The sequence below is a fragment of the Cnephaeus nilssonii genome (genome assembly GCF_951640355.1).
Source record: "Cnephaeus nilssonii genome assembly, chromosome: X".
Taxonomy (NCBI): Eukaryota; Metazoa; Chordata; class Mammalia; order Chiroptera; family Vespertilionidae; genus Cnephaeus; species Cnephaeus nilssonii.
In genome coordinates, this window is record NC_137071.1 from 77,166,742 (window position 1) to 77,188,639 (window position 21,898).

General features: G+C 37.1%; 1 protein-coding gene across 9 annotated transcripts in view; it reads right to left on the reverse strand.

Moving 5' to 3' along the window:
* Positions 1-21,898, reverse strand: part of ACSL4 (acyl-CoA synthetase long chain family member 4) — an 84,072-nt gene that overhangs the window by 23,244 nt on the left and 38,930 nt on the right. For 3 of the 9 annotated variants that reach the window (XM_079765117.1, XM_079765116.1, XM_079765118.1), the window contains 7 exons: positions 10,680-11,210; positions 10,025-10,202; positions 7,848-7,957; positions 7,590-7,728; positions 4,974-5,124; positions 4,696-4,819; positions 1,222-1,293 (listed from right to left, as the gene is read on the reverse strand). In XM_079765117.1, coding sequence (XP_079621243.1) covers positions 1,222-1,293; positions 4,696-4,819; positions 4,974-5,124; positions 7,590-7,728; positions 7,848-7,957; positions 10,025-10,202; positions 10,680-11,030 — 1,125 coding nt within the window. In that variant the 5' untranslated portion in view covers positions 11,031-11,210. The remainder of the gene's footprint in view (positions 1-1,221; positions 1,294-4,695; positions 4,820-4,973; positions 5,125-7,589; positions 7,729-7,847; positions 7,958-10,024; positions 10,203-10,679; positions 11,211-21,898) is intronic. The other 6 variants (XM_079765122.1, XM_079765123.1, XM_079765120.1 and 3 more) reach the window with 2 other exon arrangements.

A 21,898-nucleotide genomic window follows, 5' to 3' on the forward strand; every position in this document is an offset into this window, starting at 1 on the left:
TAACTATTTTCTTTGATAGGGACCCCTATACTTTGGATAATAAAACTAACTTACTATTTCCCAAAACAAAACAACAAAAACAATCCTGAATGGACAGCCACAGTGGTTAAGAAGACTCAGATCAGACTGGTAGAGTTCAAACTTCAACTCAACCACTGTGTGGTATGTAACCTTAGGCAAGTATTTTTCTTTATAAAATGTGGATAGCAAGACCTACCTAGCAGAGTCTTAGGGAGAATTAAATGAGATAATCTATGTAAATAAAGTACTTAGCACAGTGCCTTGAACATAGTAAGTACTACCCTACCTATTATGAGGAACATTTTAGTTTGTATTCTACAAACTAAATTCTACAGCACCTCTAAATAAAAAGGCAAATGCTATTCTGACTTCTTCTAATTCTTTGGTTATTTGGTAATTTCATAATTAGAAGCTAAAAAACCCTAAAGTATCTTCCATCTCTAATTCTTAGAAAAACTTACTTCATTATCTAATCTTAGACTTTCCATGTGCAAAAGCAATTCTGTGAAAGATATTGGGATTAGATTTAAAGTCTGATCATAATACAATCAGTAGTGATACCCATCCATCCCCACTGGAGTTTCTAAAGCCTAAAAGCAGTAGAATGTGTTTGATTATACCAACATTGCATTAAATATTTCAGAATTTGTCATTATAAGGCTATAAAATATAACATCTTATTTGTATAAAAGGTGGTATTTCATATAAGGATTTTGAATAAGGAGAATTAAACTTTTTTCTCTGAGAGCTCTCAAATGACAGCTTTCAAGGTCATCATAGGGTCAGGAGGCCTTGATTCTAGACTCGGCTCTGTCACTAACCAGCTCCGTAACCTTGGATATGCTGCCTCCGTTCTCCAGGATGGCCTAGTTTTCTCCATTTTTTAAATTAAGTGATTAAACAAAATGATCTTTAGAGTATATTCTACCTTTAAAATATTATGACCAATTCTCAGTCTAGGTAATTTGACCTTGGTCATTTTCAGTACCTAATTTTCAAGTATTAGCGAACACTACCATCTATACATTTCAGAAGTTGGCCAATTCATCTTTCCCAATACTTAGCTAAGGTTTGAAGGAACATATTTGCCATAATATACACAAGAAAAATTATCTCAAAATGCACACAAATACCTAAGAACATTGCTTTTTTAAAAATCCAAGTTGCAAGCAACAAATGCCATTTATACTCTGCACTTACCGGAACAGCTGCCATGAGCGTAGGCTTCAGTACAGTACAGTCTCCTTTACTTCCTTTTTTAATTTTGCTGGACTACATTAAAGAATAAGTAAATAGGATTAGGGCAACTAACCTTAGTAAAAAATGTTATAATTCAAGTTTTAGCAATAACAAAGGCAGAAATTTATACATGGAATATGATCTTCTACTGCTCTGTGAGTTATTGGTTAGAACTGTATAAGAGCTTTAGTGCTTTATCCCATAGATTATTTCTTCTAGCACATTTCAGCCTTCCTTAGAGGAGAAACTATGATGCAGAAGAAAGGAGAATGGGATATTTTGGTAAATCAAACATACTTATTAATAACATTACCATCAAACACAGCACTGACCAGGCATTTTTCAATAAAACAAAACCCCTCACCTGAGGTAGATCAAACACTAAAAGAAAGTTGAAGATAATTTTAACTTTCTTTGATTAGCTAAAAGGCAAAGCCACCATCTCAGTCACCACTATGAACATAAATTGACATACAGAAATACTAACTTGGTAACATTGTGGTTGATAGAATACTGAAGACACTGACAGTGACCATGTGGGGATATGCACATATATTTGTAAATGTGTGTATATTTTTTCCAATCATTTCTTTTCTTACTTATATACATAAGTACTATCGGGGATTTCAAATGTTAGAACAGTAGGTAGAAAAACTGATAATTATCCATTAAAGAGATAGATAAAAATAAGAATCTGCTATAATGCTGTTAGTCTGTAAGTTTAGCTGTGTCACATGTTAGCCGTGGCCAACACAGGCGAGAAGAAAACCAGCTCTTAAGGGGTCCTCTGGTACCACCAGCTCTGCCACATAGAAAGTTCTGCTGGTAGCATTTGATAGCTTTTATCCCCCTTTTCTTTATGACAAATAGAGGAAATAAAATAACTTCTTGGGTTTCACGTATGTGCAAGTGTGTGCACATGTGCAAGTGGAAACCTGCAAATCCACACCATACACAGAGGGCTGCTCTGTAGAGAGAAAGATGGGTTTTTATATCCTTCAAGTCCAAGCTGATATCCACGTGCTGCTGACCAGTTTTTGCTTTAGAGAGTGGTTCCAGGATAGCAGTGGCTACAAGGAGTCCTTCCTGGCTTTCTTTATTATTCTTAGTAATATTCCAGTTCTTGTCTTTATTATCATCACACTAACCCCTAGTTTTGACCATATTGTTATCATCTGCTGGCTTCCAATATGGTTTCTCTGGTCTTCCACCTTTTTCTGATTTCTTATGTAAGGGATACTCTTGGGTTTTTGATTCCTAGTCAGATTGAGGCTCTTTATAATAAAGTTTATTAAAAAGGTAGGTAGGCCCTGGCCGGTTGCTCAGTGGTTAGAGCGTCAGCCCATGGACCAAAGGGTCACAGGCTCTATTCCTGGCCAAGGGCACGTACCTTGGTTGCAGATTCTATCCCCAGCCTCGGTCAGGGCTCGTGCAGGAGGCAACCAATCAGTGTATCTCTCTCACATTGATGTTTCAATGTATCTCCCCCCGCGCCACCCTGGCCCTGCTCCCTTCCACTCTGTCTGAAAATCATTGGAAAAAATATCCTCCGGTGAGGATTTAAAAAAATGTAGGTATGAATGCCCCTGTCAGTATTATAACAGGATTCTAATGTACTACTTGGCCGAAGAGACAGTAAGAATGAAGTCAGACCAGCAACAGACTCCAACTGCCCCCGATCCCTACACTGAGGCTATTGTTTTCATAAAGTCAGTGAAAGCATGGGCTTTGTGTACTTCTCTGCTGGGGTGGAAATCACACTCAAAGCTTACTGAAACTTCATAAGCTGTTTTGAAAACATCTCTGAACATAAGAAAAACTCACTACAATGCATCAAATGTAATCAGCACAACTTTTTCTTTAAATTTTAAAAATAATTTAAGCCCCCGTTTCATTCATAGATCTATTATGACTTCACTAGATCAAGTTCTGTTTAGCAGTTTATTTGGTAGTTTACTTATTTTATTCATTACTATTCTAGTGGATTTTAAACGTAAATTTTTAGCTGAGTGGCTTAGTGAAATACAGCATGTTCTCCATCTTACAAAGAGGTTTGTGGTCCTTAAAGTACAAAATAGGTAATTATTTGGAACATAGAACATTTTCTCATGGTTAAGCCACTTAAAAGACAGATGGATTATCTTTGGAGGTAGAGTAGCGATAATGACTATGAGGGGACACAAGGGACATTCTGGGGTTCTTTTTTCCCCATTGATCTAGGTGCCAATCACCACAGAAATCTACATATATATTCATATATTAAATTTAATCAAGCAGTACTCTTAAGGTCTGTGCACTTTAAGTTTACATCCAAAAACAACCCCCCCCCAAAAAAAGATGGTTGCAATCTCAAAAAAATCTCAAAAATATATATATTTAACTTTTTTGTCTTAATATTATAAAACCTACCTAACCTCCACCTAAAATGGTATGTCTACAAAAAAAGTATTACAATTTCTAACTGTGAACACCAAGGGGACATCTTCCTACTAAATGAATGTTCCATCAAGACTCCCAAATAAAAGGCAGCAATGCCAGGGGTTCTGAAAAATGACAGCTGGGCCTCCAGTGATGGGATCTCCAATGATGGGAGAGAACCAAGTCATTCCTACCTATAGTCAGTTTGTCTTTCAGCATTCTGAGCTCCACGACTCCCTTAGAAGCTCTTCTCCCCACCCCCACAGTGTCTGGCTGAAGCTTTTCTACAGCCAAAGAAGAAATTAATCAGAGCTCCGGACAGTAGGTATTAGATCTGTGAATTCAAATGGGCTTACAAACATGAATTAGCCCTACCCATTATTTGACTTCCTGCTATGAACAACAGGGAGAAGGGAGAAGACTGACTCAGGGTAGAAATATGGGGGCTGCCTTTGATATACTGCAATGCTATCCAATATAACTTTCCACAATGATGACATGTTCACTATCTGTGCTATCCATATGGAAGCCACAGGAAACTTGAAATGTGGATAGAAAAATTAAAAAACTGAATTTTTCTGATTTAATTTTAATTAATCTGTATTTCAATATGTAGCTAATGGCTACTGTATTGGACAGCATAAATTTAGAGAAAACTCAGAGTAAAACAGGGCCAAAATCCTACCACCAAATCTCTCCAAAAACCCTCTAATGTTTGAGTAATATGTCAGAAAAGGTTGTGTTTATATTCTCCATCCTAGCTCACTGAAATAAAAATCTAATAGAGAAAAGTAAGATAAAAGAAATTATTAGTTTCAAAATAATTTAAAAATATGTAGGTAAAACAATGTAAAAAACAAGTTTATTTACAACAGCTACTCATTGCTCATGGGAGCTGTTTTTGAAGACAAGGAATAAGTTTTAGCTGAACTAAACTATCTCATGCTTTAGTAATATGTTCTCAGCCAAACAATGAAACTTGATATGATCATGCCAATACACTTAAAAGCTTGTCACCTGGTCAGAGAGTGTAAGTGGAGAAGAGTATCCAATTCTACAGCCATATGTAAAGCAAGATATCTCTGCTGTCAGTTCTAGGACATGAGCCAAAGGCAGGTAGCCAATATATGTGTCCTTTGGTCTAAAACAAAATAAGAGAAACATTTTAGCTTATTTTAAAAAGGCATTGTAAATCAGAAATGTCAACAACCTTATCATTTTAATATAGATTAAGTTCAGAGAATGCCAACGTGAACTCTGATATCTAAAAAGAAAGTTGAATGATTCTCTCTTACCCCAGGCCAGGAATTCTCTCACACTGGCCTGCCATTCCAGCTATCAAATTGCTATGATGCATCATCACTCCCTTAGGTCGGCCAGTAGAACCACTGGTATACATGACAATAGCCATGTCCGAAGGAGTTGGTCTATTTGGAGGAATGCATGCTAAATGAATGAAAAAGCACCACATTAATGACTGGAACATACACAAACACCCATGATACCATCACTACAATCAAGGTAATAGATATACCCATCACCTCCCTGAGTTTTCTTGGGTTCTGTTTTTGTTGTTGTTAACTTATCTTTAAGGTGACTTCAACTCTAATATTCTAATATTCTAACATGCTAAGTTTTAAACAGCACATTGGGGTTTCTGTGTAACCTCTTTGCTATCCCAGAATACACCAAAATGTCCAAGAAGACAAAGATATATTATCAGAATTAAATAAAAGTTTAAAAAAATTCTTGGATTTTTAAAAATTAGTTTATATTCTGTATGATACTATAATCATGGATACATGTCATTATACATTTGACAAAACCCATAGAATGCATAACATCAAGAATGATCCCTAATGTAAAGTATGGACTTTGGGTGACTATGCTGTGTCACTGTAGGCTCATCAATTGTAACAAATGTACCACTCTATTTGGAAAAGTTGACAGTGGGAGAGGCAGTATGTTTGTAGAGGCAGGGGGTATACAGTATGTGAACTCTCTGTATCTTCCTGTCAATTTTGGTGTGAATCTATAACTGCTCTACAAAATAAACTTTTAAAAAAGAATTAGTTTATGAAACTGAATTACATTTTATGCCCAAGCTAAACAGTGTAATTTTACCGCTAAAATAACCAAAGATAAAGTTATACATAAATTAACGAATGCTAATGCTCTTTAAAGATATCTACTATCAGTTTATAAACCAAGAAAATTTGAACTAAATCCTTCATTTGATGAGTAATGGATGCAGCAGCAGTAAATACAGGGTGGGGTAAAAGTAGGTTTACAGTTGTTCATATGGAAAATAATACAATAATTAATAATTAATAATGTAAGAATAAACTCTGTTTCATGTATTCATAACTGTAAACCTACTTTTACCCACCCTGTATGTTAAGCTCTCTCCTCTAAGCACACAATATTACACTTCTTATTATCATAATAACAACTATCTACTCAGATAAATTATCACAAAAAGATGTCTGATCTAGTATAGAAATGAGTGGAACTAGTGATCTATTATGTTATTGATACAAGGACCCAATATCCCCATAGTTTATTGCCACCATCCTTTGATGAATCAGCAGAATTGGCAACAGATCCCTATTGATCAGGACTTCACATTTAAGTTTATCCCAATCTTGCAGGGTCAACCTGGTGCTGAGAGACAATTCTCCATGGTCTTTCGAATTGCCAAACATCTTGTGAGTGTAGGCATTGACTTTATTCTAGAATATCTTTTCAAGAAAGTTTGCACAGTTAACAGCCTTGGAAGACAGAGATAGAGTCTCCCTCCAAAGCAAAGAGCAGGCTTGCTTACTGTCCAGTAAAATATACATAATCTCTTTCTCCAGGGCAGAGGACAGGTTTGCTTACTGCTCATTGTTAAGATTCAGGTTTCCTAAGATCAGGGTTCCTCTCCTATAACACAACCCACTGCAAGTGCAGGTGTCATCTAACCTTCTTCACAATGCCCTGTGGAAACTGGAGTGCAAGGAAGCAACATAAATGCTGAAACTCTGGGTACTGCTATTGCTGTGATTAAAAAACTGTCCTTCATATCTGATTCAGGAGCTTTGTATCTCCAAGAAGTGGTGGCAAGCTCACTTGCTTGTTTGCAAGTTGGTAAAATGTCAACCCCTATGTCATGCTCCACAAGTGATAAGAGTCCTATACTTGATACCTTTTATTGCAAACATATGCTAAGTCACTAATGATCAAATATTCATAAGCTAAACAGAGGTTCAACCAACATTTTCTTCTGCCAAAATGAATCCTTTCCTCATCTAGTAGAGTATCATTACAATAACATTAAACATGACAGAAAAAATATTTAAATGGAATGTTTAATTTCTTCAACCCTCTTAGCTTTTCTGCCAAGTGTGGAATATAAAGTCACAACTACATAATAAAAAATAAACACAAAAGTTAAATGATAAACATTTATTCAGTATATTATTTAATTTCCACAACTGGTATTTTGCTACAAGGTGGACTGACTTGTTTCTAATGAAATACCAACTAAACAGCTTTGCAATCCCTAATACATCATTAAGATCACTAGAATTAAGCATTTTAAAAATGTACTGAATGGAAGGCCTGATACCTTTTTCTTATGTGGTCTAAATTAGAAGGTTATTTGAAAAAAAGAAAAGTTAGGCAGCAACCACCATCAAGTCTGAACCATTGTGTACATCTCTACTACAAAGTAAATTTTAAAACAGTGGTTAGCTTTAGAGGAAAAAGGGAGGGAAAACCTGAATACTATATGGTTTTGATAGTTTTCAAGCATTTTAAAACATTTTTAATCAAAGAATTTTAGGCTTTTCACTTACATCATTTCTTTTCCTAACCTACTGAAATAACTATGAATAGATTAATAAATTTGTTTTAACTGCTTTACTTACAGTTTTCTGACTTGGATCCCAACTCTTCTACTGATTGCATGCTGTGAATCTCAAATCCTTCAGGGTATTCTGTTTTATTGACAGTCTTATTGTCCACATAAATGATATGTTTAACACAATTTATTTCTAACAATGCAGTCTGTTGAGCAGAAAGAAAATTCAGTTATTAAATATGGGCCTGCAGTAAACTCAATTACTAAACATTTTCCTGTCCTGTCATATAACACTACCATAATTAAAAGAAAATGTAATACGTACCTTAAGTTTACTTTCCAGAAGTTCAACACTAGTAATCAGATAGGCAGCCTCAGATTCATTTAACCCATGAACTACAGCTTCACTGCCAAGTGTGGCATATAAAGTCACAACTACATAATAAAAAAAAAACACAAAAGTTAAATGATAAAAAATTATTCAGTATATTATTTAAATCAACCTTTAATGATAAGCATACTCACAGATGGAAAGATATTTTATAATTTAACTTGACTTCACAGTCTTTGCTATATTATGCTTCAACCTTGCCTCAAATTTCCTGATATAGTATTCCAAAACTTTCCTCACAAATTCGCAGAATTCTAACTTTCTAAACCTGAAGAAACACAGAAATACAGGAAGTGCCACAACTGGTCAAAAATAGGTCATTTAAGATGGTCAAGGCCAATAGGTTCTGGCTGAACTTTTAAAAATTTCTCAGATTGCCCTAACCGGTTTGGCTCAGTGGATAGAGTGTCAGCCTGCGGACTGAAAGGTCCCAGGTTTGATTCCGGTCAAGGGCATGCACCTTGGTTGCGGGCACATCCCCAGTAGGAGGTGTGCAAGAGGCAGCTGATTGATGTTTCTCTCTCATCAATGTTTCTAACTCTCTATCCTTCTCCCTTCCTCTCTGTAAAAAAATCAATAAAATATATTTAAATTTTTTTTTCTCAGATACATTTTACATTCAATAATATTTTATATTCATTTCGGGTGTACAGCATAGTGGTTAAACAATCATATACTTTACAAAGTGTTCCCCCTGATATTTCCTGTAACTTAGTGGCACATACATAGTTATTACATATCATATTATTGACTATATTTCCTTTCCTATGAAGTATTTTACATCGTCATGACTATTTTTTAACTACTAATCTAATCTGTACTTCTCAGTCCCTTCACTTTTTCCTACAGTTCCCCAATCCACTCCCCTCTGGCAACCATCAGTCTGTTCTCTGTATCGATGAGTCTGTTTTTATTTTGTTTGTTGATTTATTTTGTTCTTTAGATTCCACATATAAGTGAATTTTTTTCTTTCTCTGACTGACTTACTTTGGTTAGCATAATACCCTCTAGTTCCATCCATGCTATTGAAAATGGTAAGATCATTCTTTTATATGGTCTGGCTGACCTCTCAATGAAGGTCAGAGCTATTCCAGCAAGGGCTCCCCTGTGACACACACTTTCATTGGTCATAGTGCCAAAGAAAGGATAAGTCTTTGAGAATCCTCACATTTTGAGGATCTCAAGTCAGAAGATAGGCCATAAATCACATTCTCACTCCTTCTAAGAAGCTTTCTCTGTAGGTCTCATGTCCACACTGATTGGAGACCTCTAAGCCTAAATTGGAGTGGACAGGGAGATCTACTCTTTAGGATCTAACAGACAAAGAAAACATAAACTGAAACCCAGAATAGTTAGAATCAGAGGACATCTGCTAAACTTAGATAGGCTTGGAAATTCAACTCTAGGCTGGTAACCAAAACAGCAACATGGTTAAGAACTGCTACTTTTCACAAGCTGTTGATTGTTTAAGTTGGGTGATGCATATATAGGGGATCATTTTCATATCTATTTTTGTTTGTTTGAAATGCAAACCCTTGATTACTACACCACACCTATAGTGTTCTATTTCATTCAACAAATAACTGAGTGCTGGCACTGTTCTGGGCTATTAATAATTAAATATAATTTCTTGAACAATGGCTAAAAAAAATATACTCAATTTTACTTTCTGGACAACATAATCTAATGCCAGTTCAAGCTGTCACATGCTTCTTTCACAAGTAAAATGGTAAAAGTACAATAAGAGACCTTGAAGTGAAACAATGAACTAGAATTACCTGAAGCAATGATTTTTGTGTGATTATTTATGGGTTACTTCCTAAAAAATGCCCCAAACCCCAAATCTTTCAAGTACAATTCACTTCCAATTAAAAAGTAAAATTCTAAATTCTATTCATTGAGCAGCCAAATCTCATACTAGCTCTTAGAAGTTATTAACTTTAACAGGAATTGTCAGATATATTTTAACTATGTTACATACTGTTTTACAAACATAATTTAGGCAGATAAATGACTAAAAGACACCTACTTCAAAAAATTAAAGATCTCAAGACAGTTTCACATATAAACAAAGCCCTCTCTCTCCCCCTCCGAAAATACAAGGCACTTACGAGGAAAGTTGTACTTAAAGCAGGTCTGTGCCGCAATCATCCACTCGGCCCTGGTCTCACAGAAAATGGCAATAGTGCTCTTTGGTTTTAATCCCAATGCAGTGAGTCCACTACCAAAGTTATTCACTCGGTGGTTCACTTCAAGGTAGTTCATCCATTTATAATTCCCAAGAATTAACTGTTAAAACGAGACATTCTCTAATATTAGTACATTTATCCAAGCAAGCAATTAAAAAACTATTCAAAGTATAAAACTTTAAAGTTGCCCTGAAATGAATATTCAAAAACTATGGGAACCTTCAGAGAATTAGTTACACAGCACCAGAATGGAATGCAATGATATTTTTTTAAAGCTTTTTTGTAATGTATTTTTATTGATTTCAGAGAAGAAGGGAGAGGGAGAGATAGAAACATCAATGATGAGAGGGAATCATTGATTGGCTGCCTCCTGCACACCCCCTATAGGGGATTGAGCCCACAACCCAGGCTTGTGCCCCTGGCCAGAATCAAATCCGGGACCCTTCAGTCCGCAGGCCAACACTCTATCCACTGAGCTAAACCAGCTAGGGCAGAGATATTTAAAATGCACTTGATTTATGATCAAGTAAAATGTACCCTCCCCTTAAAAAAAATAAAAAGCCCAAAAATGTTTTACCTTCTTAAACACCTTTCCATTTGGCTGCATTTCGTTTTCTTCACTTAGGATTTCCCTGGTCCCAAGGCTGTCCTTCTTCCCAAACTTGGAGATGGCATGATCAAATAGTTTATCAAGAGTGTCTGCTCCAGGGATGTCTATGACAGCTAGTGAGTCGAAGTGCGTGACAGAGCGATATGGACTTCCAGGTTTGTCTGAAGTGGGCTTAGCTTTTATTCTCTTTGCCATGGCGTTTTTCTTCTTGGCATTGGTAAGAAAATACCATGGAATAAATATAAGGGCACTGTATATTGTTATTAACAAGTGGACAGGCAGCAAAATAATGGTGGGCACATTTAGCTTAAGATTCATAGTTGCAAGGCTTCTAAAATGGTGTTTATTTCTTGTTATTCTTTGGCTTCAAAAAGCCTTATTTTGCTGAAGAAGGCATTAATGGAAGCAGCAGTAAGAGTAGCAGTATAGCCAAGGCAGTTCAATTTTAATGATACAGATAAAAGTTAGTAATCTTTGGAAGCCGACAAAAAAGTACACCTGTAGGTGAAGACAATGAGCCAGGCAGACAGTAGGAAAAAAGACAAAAACAAAAACAAGAGTATTAACAAGTTGATAGCACACTGATTTAAATACTCAGGTCTTTAGTTTATATATAATTGATTTGATACAGAAAGCTGAAATAACTGGTCTGAAAACTGGCATTTCCTATGTTAATCATTATTGCCATAAACTTCTGAATTTACTCCTTCCTAGGTTTTTAGGTATAAATGATACTCTGTGCATCATTCTGTGAGTTGAGTAGCACTATTTAATACTTACACGAATGCATGAATATGATATTTAAGTTTGGCTAAACTTTGGGTGAGTAGGGATGCCAATAATGAGTTCCTCTTAAATATGTATATGTAAATCAGAAATATGTATATGTAAATCAGATTTAAATCAGATTTGGTTTTATATCCAAAAGGGAAAACAATCGATCATTTTAGGCTTATTTCTCAAAGATCAACCAGAACTCTTTTTCTGAGTTCTTCATTAAGGTAAATTTCTCAGATAATGCTATTCACTGTCTCCTATCCCAAAAAATTAGAGCAATACAATCATAAAACCATTTCCTAAGTGTCCATTTTGTGCTCAAAATTGCACCAGTTGCATATTTTTGTGACTATAGATGAACCAGTTGCATTCCAGAGGCAAGAATGGTAGTATTAAGTCTGAAATAGTGTAAGACCTGGTAAATTAACACTTATGAGGAAATCAGCACACCAGATAGAGTGAGCATTTTTCAAACTCTTTTGAGAGGGGCGGGGTGCAGCTAAACCACTTCTTCAAATAAAAACACTTGCAGACTTCCCTGATATAAAACTAAAGTGGAATTGCTCTGGCTGAAGCAAGGATTGGGATTGTCCAGAGTCTCACCCTGAACTTCCTAGAACCCCACTCCCAAGGTGACCACTGAAGCATTTCCAATGTAAAGCCCTACAGAAATAAACAAGTGCTATGTTGTGCAGGAAAAGCAATAAATGTAATTGGAGTTCAGAGGAAGTACAAATGGCCAAGAGTAACTAGTGGAGGATCTGTGGAAATTAGACTTAAGCTGGACCTTATGTTGGGGATCTAGAAATAAAGGAGAAAACTGTAGGGCATTTCCAGTAGGAGAACAACATGAAGATACAGATGTAGGAATGAAAAGATTTTGGGAGAGTGGAGAGTGCCAATAATATGGACACTAGCCTGACTGAGGCACAGAGTATTCGTTGGCTAAGTAGGCTACAATGGTACAGAATCTGACAAATCAGGCAAAGCTATTTTGATTTGATTAGGCAGAAAACGGGAGGTCACTGCAGGTCAGAAAAATAGTGCCAATTGGAAAGGAACTGCAGAAACAGCCTCCAGGATACTATCTTTCAAGGAGTGTGCCTTCAGCTGAGAAAGCTACTTTGGCGAGTGAACGTGTATTTTAACCATAAGAATTAAAATATTACTTCACTTGGAGACAAACTGAAGCTCATCCTTCTGCAAATGTGGAAACAGACAGGCAGACTACTGACCCCAGGATAGTTGTTTGATTATTACACCAATTAGTATAAAATGGTAGCTTAATTCTGCCTCTGCTTTTGTTTATTAATTGAGTGTGGTAAAATGAACAAGAAACTACAAGTGAAAAGATCTGGGTTTCAGTCCCCATCTTGTTCACTAACTGGCTGTATAACCTTGAGCAAAGCCAGCTGCTTGAGCTTAAGGTAAGACTAGATCAGTAGCCATTATTTAGAGGTGATGGGCCCCTTTGAGAATCCAGTGAGAACTATGAACCCAATCCCCCTAAGAAAAATATGCAAAACATTACACAAAATTTCAGGGGAATCGTGTGTTCCCTGAAACACATCCATGAACCCCAAAGGGTGACACCAACTCTGAACTCAGGATTTCTGGCCTAGATGATTTCCTGGTGCCCTTCCAACTTCAAATTTTGTGATTTTCCCCTACCTAAAAATAGCTCTTTCAGTCTTTCTCACAAGTCTGGTCATTCATTTCTTTAAGAAAAGGTATGTCAAGTGTCTATCACAGAGCCTGGTCCTCAATATGCAAGATCCCCTCTAACAATCCTCTCCTTCATCAGACATTTCATGACTACCCAGATCAACAAATCTTTCCATTCTCTAATTTCCTACATCACTTGAAATGTCAACCACTCATTCTGATCCTTGATTGTACCATCATTTCCAAACATCTAAGCACCCAAGCATAGAGCACAGACCAGTAGTTCTCAAGTCTATCAAACACAACACCTTTCTTATCCTACCTAATAATAGAGTAATATGCAAATTGACCATACCTTCGCTATGCCCACGATTGGCCAGGAGGTGTGGGGGGGCGGGACTCGGGGTGGCCGGGGTGGCCGATTGGGCCGGCAGGACGCTGAGCCATGGCTGTCCTGCGGCACAGAAGGGGCCTCTGGGGCAGCGAGCCCACATCCCGCCGCTGACCATCAAAGGCGGGGAGCTGGATGTTCGCTCCAGCACCAGCGGACAGACACCCAGCTCCCCCGCAATCGAAAGCGAAAGCGGGGGAGCTGGGTGTCTGTCCGCTCTGGCACCAGGCCAAAAGCCTCCGCCGGAGGCTTTTGAAAGGCCTGGTGCACCAGCGGACAGACAGCCAGCTCACCCACGATAGAAAGCGAAAGCGGGGGAGCTGGGTGTCTGTCCGCTCCGGCACCAGGCCAAAAGCCTCTGCCAGAGGCTTTTGAAAGGCCTGGTGCACCAGCGGACAGACAGCCAGCTCACCTGTGATCGAAAGCGTGGAGCTGTGTGTCCGCTCCAGCACCAGCGGATCCCCTGCCATCAAAAGCAGGGAGCAGGCTGCCAGCAGTGTCCGCGGAGCGTGCTAGGCTTTGCGGGGCATTGGATATGGCCTGGATGGCAGGTTAGGCCTAGGGGACCCTATACGTGCATGATTTAATCATGCACTGGGCCTCTAGTATCAAATATTTTATAATACCCCCTAATAAACATTAAAAGATACAGATAATCTACCTACACACACAATTTTAAAAATTCCATACTGTTATTATAAAGGACTATACAAATGAAGTTAAACTAAAATAATATTTGTTTCAACATATAAATTCTCAGGGACAATACTAAAAAAAAAAAAGTCTCCAATTGAGGAAGTGCCCCTAAGAGGTGAGTACCACCTCATTCTCATTTCAGAAATTGTCAGACTTGGAGCTGAAGACATAAAAAGAAGTAGAAGGCAGCTTTTGAAAGGCTTTATAATCTAGTTGGATTTAAACTGTACTGTATGTTTCTTAGTCATTTATGTTGTTATATATGCTTAATATTTTATACATGTTTACCTTAAGCCTTGGTGGTAGGGAAATGTTTTCTCTACTTAAATTCTCATAGTACAGAGTCACATTTATGTACACACACACACACACACACACACACACACACACACACAATAGGTAGGGCTCAAAGAACATTCAAGTGAGGAGCCATCAGAGACATCATTTAGTCCAAAGATTTTCAAAGTATTTCTAGTGTAGTGATGTTCATTCATTTGAATACAATTTTATATGGATATGAAAATACAAATACAGATAAAAGTAAAAAGCAGAGCTGCTTTCGTGGGGGAGGCTGTGAAAGCCCCTAAAGGGATTACTTGGAACCTCCAGTTCAGCTGAATATTTTAACCACTGATATTGCCTGATCCCTTATTTCACAGAGAAGCAAACCAGGGAGAGTGCCAATTGTAACAGAGGCCCATTTCCAAGTCTGGTGCTGTTTCAAGCCCACCAGCTGGCCTCTTTTCAGTTTTGTCTATCATCTTGAAATCCTTCCTTGTTAAGAGTTTTCCAGGGATATACTCACATCTACTGATCAATTCATTTAAAAGTAAGATTTGAACACCTACTATGTGTAAGTTTAGAGCACTTAATACAAAGATGAGTAAAACATGCCCTGCATTCTATATGCATGGACATGTGTTCATATATATGTCATGGAGGGGGCAGGGACATCAGTTCACAAATATATAAGATAGAATGTGATAAATCCCATAAGAGAAACAAGAACAGAATGCTAAATATATTCAAAGCGGGGGGGGGGGGGGGTTGTACCCAGTTTGGGGGGAAAAAGAGATGAGGGAGAAAGTAGAACCATCCAGAAAGGTTTCACACAAAAACATAGCATTTGAGGTGGGTGTGAAGGATGCCTATGTTTTCAAAAGGAGAGGGTGATGATTAGGAAATGAGGACAGTCCTATCAGAGAGAACAAATGGATGAGCAAATGAATGCAGCAAAACAGTGCAGCATGTATTGGAAATGCAGCAAGTAGTGTAGCAGATGCTGTAATGTTCTCCGTGTAAAGTGCTATTCCACTTTTATGATATAGAGCAAGGGGTAAATTGAATTGTTCCAGAGTCAACTTTACTAGACTACAACTATATTCTGAGAGGCACATGCATATGTAGGTAGTAAATGGGCTGAACAGTTAGGAGATATGGGTTCTAAACCCAGTGTCTGCTATGAAGTGTGAGTTTGAAAAAGTTATATGACCTCTCACTGAAAAGCTCTGTATCAGTGGCACCATATGTAAAACAGGAAATTGCCCTAACCGGTTTGGCTCAGTGGCTAGAGCGTTGGCCTGCGGACTGAAGGGTCCCAGGTTCGATTCCGGTCAAGGGCATGTACCTTGGTTGTGGGCACATCCCCAGTAGGGGGTGTGCAGGAGGCAGCTGATCGATGTTTCTCTCTCATCGATGTTTCTAACTCTCTATCCCTCTCCCTTCCTTTCTGTAAAAAAGCAATAAAATATATTTTAAAAAAATAAAACAGGAATACTACTTGTAGTAGCTACTGCATGGTATTGTTGATGGAATCCTTCATTTTATCCAGCTTAAATTTAATGGGCAATAATAATCAGTCCCTGGAATATACTCAACACTCTTGCCTCTCTTTTTGCTGTACTTACGCGGATAAACCATGACTTGGTTAAGCCCAGTTCTCTACCCAATCAACACCTATATCCAACACAGTTGAATTTGACTGGAGAAAAACTTGACTGTGCTGAATGTCCCCCTTTAAATCTGTGATTGCTCCCTCAAGTGGGCCATATTGCACTGCACTAGTCTATGCACTGGCCCACTCTCCAGGGTTTCATGCCTTCTTCTCTCTCCAGAACACCTATATTCTCCCTCCATCCTCATTCTAAGCTGCCAACCTGGCTCACTATTTTTCTGAGAAAACTAAAAAAAAGTCTGAAAAGAACTTCCACAGACTCCCACTGCCCACCACTGCATCTGCCCACCTACTAGCATATGTGGCCACATGATCTTTTCACTCCTGTGACTACAGATGAATACCAGTTAAGGCCAACTACAGATGCTCCCAGGTAAGGCCAACCCCCTTCACTCATGCATGGCACCTAGTCATAGAATAAAAACCTGGAGGTTCTGCTCTATGGATTCTTCCCTGGATTCTCCCCTCACTCTTGCCTCATTAATTTTTCCTGATCTACTGAATTGTTCCCATCAGCATTATAATGGGCTATTATTTCTTTCATTTAAAAACCATTCCTTGAGAGCTGATGAAGGCCAAACTGGGAAGAAGCAGGCCAATAAGCCTCAGCCCCAGCCACCACGGTGGCTGCCTCTTCTAGAAGGTCGTCTAGTCTAATTAGAATATTACGCTTTTCTTATTACAGATTAGCCAGAAAAGGGCAGGATATCATTTTTAGTCATAGAATAGTTGACTGTTCATTATGTTTACCATTCTATATGGAAAGCATATTAATAACCACTTATTGAGCATTTACTATGGGCTAGGCACTGTGCTCAAGCCTATACATACATTATTTTATTTAATCCTTCAGAAAACACCTTTAAGGTAGTATCCTCATTTTACAGCTGATGTAACAGTCTCAGAAAGATTAAACAATTTGCCCAAGATAACATAACTAAGTAGGGATTTTTGACTCCAGTCTATCTGATTTTAAAGTCCATGTTTTCAGCTACACTGTCTGTGACCCTAGTCATACTGGTGTAATCTAAAGTGAAAAGAGTGACAAACTTTGTATATAAAGAAATTTTGGCAAAAATTTTGAGCACTGATCTGCCCTACAAATCAATGCAGTTTTTTTTTATACATCTGTCTGCTCCTTGCAAGTTTTATTTGACTCAAATTAGGGGGGGAAGGGAGACCTTTTAGATGTCTAGTAAGTTCTAGAAGTTTTAGTGGAAAATCAGATGCAATTTTATTTTATTTTTTTGTTTTGAGGCCAAACTTAATAGTAACTATTTCATTCCAGTTACTTCAAAAGTTCTGAGATAGTTAGGCTAAATGCAAAAAAAGCATTAGTGATACATTAAGCTCTAGTATACAAAGGAAACAAATACTACATACTGATTAAAGTCCAAATTTAAAAGCAGAAATCATCATCTCCAGAAGCATATGACAGATACATCATCAATTTAAGAATGATAGAAACTAATAAACTGAAGTCATATAAAGCCAAGACAATTTCAGAAGTTTTAGGAAATGGACTAAACCAAGCAAGGACCCATGCACCTGCCAAGCTATAACACACAGTATGGACAAATTAATCTGTCCTTAACATAATAACTTTATAAAAGTGCAAAAAATATCTATTTGAAAATCAATGATTAACTATGTAAGTGCTACTTTAAGAAATCACATTTTTCAAGTCACACATCATAAAGGGTAATTTACCCAATAAAGAGGTAATTCGCCTTCTGAAAAGATTAGGGTTGAATCAGAAAACTATTATAAAAGTTTCAAGATGCCAAAACCGGTTTGGCTCAGTGGATAGAGCGTCAGCCTGCGGACTGAAAGGTCCCAGGTTCGATTCCGGTCAAGGGCATGTACCTTGGTTGCGGGCACATCCCCGGTAGTGGGTGTGCAGGAGGCAGCTGGTCGATGTTTCTCTCTCATCGATGTTTCTAGCTCTCTATCCCTCTCCCTTCCTCTCTGTAAAAATCAATAAAATATATTTTTAAAAAAAGTTTCAAGAGATTAAACAGATAACATACATATTGCACTTGCACTTTAAAATAGCATATTTCTCCACAGATGTTGCACCACCAAGGCTTTTGTAAAGGGTGGAGTGCTTTTTTCAAAATCCTATTTTCTTTCACACATTATTAAAAAGTTCCAAATCATTTTAAAATGTACAGGATAAGGTTCAAATACTATGTTAAAAAAAGAATGACTGCATTTGGTTAATAAAATCTAACTTTACCAACTTTATATTACAATATAATTAATTTTATGTTAATAAAAAACTTAATATTTTAAGAAAATAAGTCATTGAGAGTAGCTAGCAAGATCTTTTGCTATCAGTCTACAAGACTGAATAATCATGTGCAATATACTTCTGTCTGCTCCTTGTAAATCTTATCTGACTCAAATTGGTAGACCAATATAATCACTATGAAATAGCTTGTACAATCAAACTTTAAACCCAATAATTATAATGAATTTGAAAATTATAATAAATACATTCATTTATTATAAGTTATAATAATACACTTGAAAACTGAAAAACAAAACAAAATAAAACTTAGGGTGAATAATATAGATGCCTTGTATCAACACATTGCACCTGTGCCTAGCTATTTTGACTAGAAGTATCTAACAACTATGACTGATCTTTGGATGCATCTCTAACAAGATTACTGTTTACTTCATCACCTGGAGAGATAGTAATTGCTGAAGCTGCCATCCTGCCAGTCTCTTCCCAGCTTTTCCCAGAAAAGAAAGCACCTTAGCTGCCATGTTGAAGATGATCTTTCATACTCCAAGTACAAGTTCCCTCCCTTAATGCCTTTAAGAACTTTCCCAATAACCATCAGATAATGTTTTTTCTAGGTCACAGGATGGTATAATTGGGATCCTATCTATATGTGTTGAAATTAGGCTATCTAGGAGATAGTGTTGCTGCCTATAAACATCCCACACACTGTGTGCATCTATTTCCTTATTTCAGTGATCACAACATAAGTTTTTAATATGCAACTTTCTAAAGTGGGGAGTTAAGTGTATAATTTAATCCAAAGCGTATATTTAAGGAATTTTGAAGATAAATTATGCTTGACAAACATGATATTACAACCCAACTTTATTAGACATCATGAAAAGGGAGAAAACTAAGTTTTGGGATTAATATGTTTAGAGAGAAATATAAAGGTTTCAGTGCTATAAACAGGAAGCAGATAGCACAATGCTTGTCTTCGAGTAACATTTATTTTATTGTTATAATTGTTCTATTTCATTGTTAGTTGTTGTTGTTAATCTCTTATTGTGTCTAATGGATAAATTAAACGTTATCACTGGTGCGTATGTATAGAAAAAACATAGTATATATAAGGGTTCGGTACTAACTGCAGTTTCTGACATCCACCAGGGGTCTTGGAACATTTCCTCCATGGATAAGGTAGGACTACTGTACAGAGTATATCTATCTATTGTCATCTTACCTATTTATCATAGTGCAATAATACAACTGTGGGCTACCAATCATAAGTGCAAGTTCAAAAAAATAAACCTGTCACTAGCAGTAATAGTGCCCACAGTAATATCTTTGTATTACAGGGCGAATTTATGCAACTATACCTTTTTGCCACATGACCTACTCTCTACATTTGCTAGAGGAGGTGCTAGTTTAATAGGTTAGCTCTTTGTTAATGTTGTTTCCCAGTCCTTCATACCATTAAAAATCCGCCGAAACAGGTTTAGCTCAGTGGATAGAGCGTCTGCCTGTGGACTCAAGGGTCCCAGGTTCGATTCCGGTCAAGGGCATGTACCTTGGTTGCAGGCACATCCCCAGTGGGGGGTGTGCAGGAGGCAGCTGATTGATGTTTCTCTATCATCGATGTTTCTAACTCTCTATCCCTCTCCCTTCCTCTCTGTAAAAAATCAATAAAATATATTAAAAAAATCATACAACCATGTAATCTTAAACCATTTCTTACAAAATGACCTAATAAACCACTGAAATGAGTAAGTCGGCTACCTGGCCAGCACAATGTAAAACTGTATCATGGTTTAAAAATAAATTTTAAAAAAAGCTCACTCTGCTCTTCAGTGTTAAATACACCTTATAAATGAGACTAATAAAAGAACTCAAAAAATGGATAAATCTGTTGAAGATGGAAATCTTATGGTCCATTCAATCAACCCTCAAATATGAGCACTAGTAAAGAAGAGAACACAAATATTCCAAAGGCAGCAGGTAACTCAAAATGTATTTATATTCTTAACATTTCATTATGGGTGTGTCTGATGTTTCAGAAATTAAAGAATTCTTTTTTAAATTAAAATTATTAGGGTGAGATAATTCTTAACTAAAAAGGAAGCTACATCAAGCCCATTATAAGTAGCCATTGGAGAGGACTCCTAGAGTTAAAGTCTACACGTTAGGAGTGGGTAGATATTTTCCACTATCTTCTCTCCCTTCACATTCATTTCTTTTCCTGGCCTAGGCATGCTTCACTAAGGTGAGTGAGGCAAGGAAGATAATTAGGTATTTCTGTTTTGAAGTGTATTTTGGGATAGCCAAGGCAAAGGTATGCCAATGGAGTCTCTAAATTATCACAGACACTCCAAAGTGGCTATAAACTCCTGAAAACACTGGGTAGATGTTCCTGCTAATGCTTTTGCTAATTCTTACTCTTCACCTTTGTAGTTTTTTCTTATACATCTAGGTGGGCTGCAAGTCAACTGCTATATATGTTTATCTATCTATATCTATCTTATCTATCTTTGAGAGAGAGAGAGAGAGAGAGAGAGAGAGAGAGAGAGAGCGAGAGCATGCATGAGGAAGCAAGCAGACTCTCTGTGGGTAAATAAGTTAACTTCAGAAGCTTGAAAACTACTACCCTCATAAAGACACCATTGTCTCTTTCCCAAAGGAAATGCTAACCTTATTGATATTGTGCCTCCTTTGTCAATAACAGGGTAGCATGCTGCCTAAGTAGCTGAATTCAGAGACAGCTAATTCTGGCCTGCTGATGAAAATCTTTGGCCATATTTAAGATTTTTTTAATGCAGGCTAACAAGTAGACTTTAGTGATAGAAGAATATTAAGTCTTTCTAATTTCTTTACACTTGAAATTCAAAATTAGTTACCAACACATACAAACTAGTAGATTTTCTGTTTCAACTTCATAACCTATTATAATGAAAGCAATTCTCAGAAGACCAGAAATACAAGAGAGGCAACATTGTATACAGGGTTTTAATCCTGGTTCAACAGCTTGCTGAGCTATAATACCTGAAACAAATAATTGCTCGTCTGTTTCATCATCTACAAAATGAGAAAGTTGGATTCAGATTTTAAGATCACAGACCAGTAAAAAAAATTATTAAGAAAGAAGGATGGTGAAGGGAATAGCATAGCTGTCAACTTTTTGCCAGGTATGAACATTATAAACAAAATACCTACCACTTACTATCACAATCATTTCATAAAATACAGACATGTTTAACTCTCCAAAATTAGAAGACTATATCTTATAATAAGAAGCAATCCTTCAAATGGAAAAAAAATTAGCTTTAAAAAACTCATGGCCTATTGTCCTTATTTTCCACGCTTCACCATGGATCAGTAAATATTCTTCACTGACCAGCACTGGTCTAAAAATCAATGTTTGAGAACTCCTAGACTAGGTAATTTTCAAGGTGCAAGGCTCAAACACTATGATT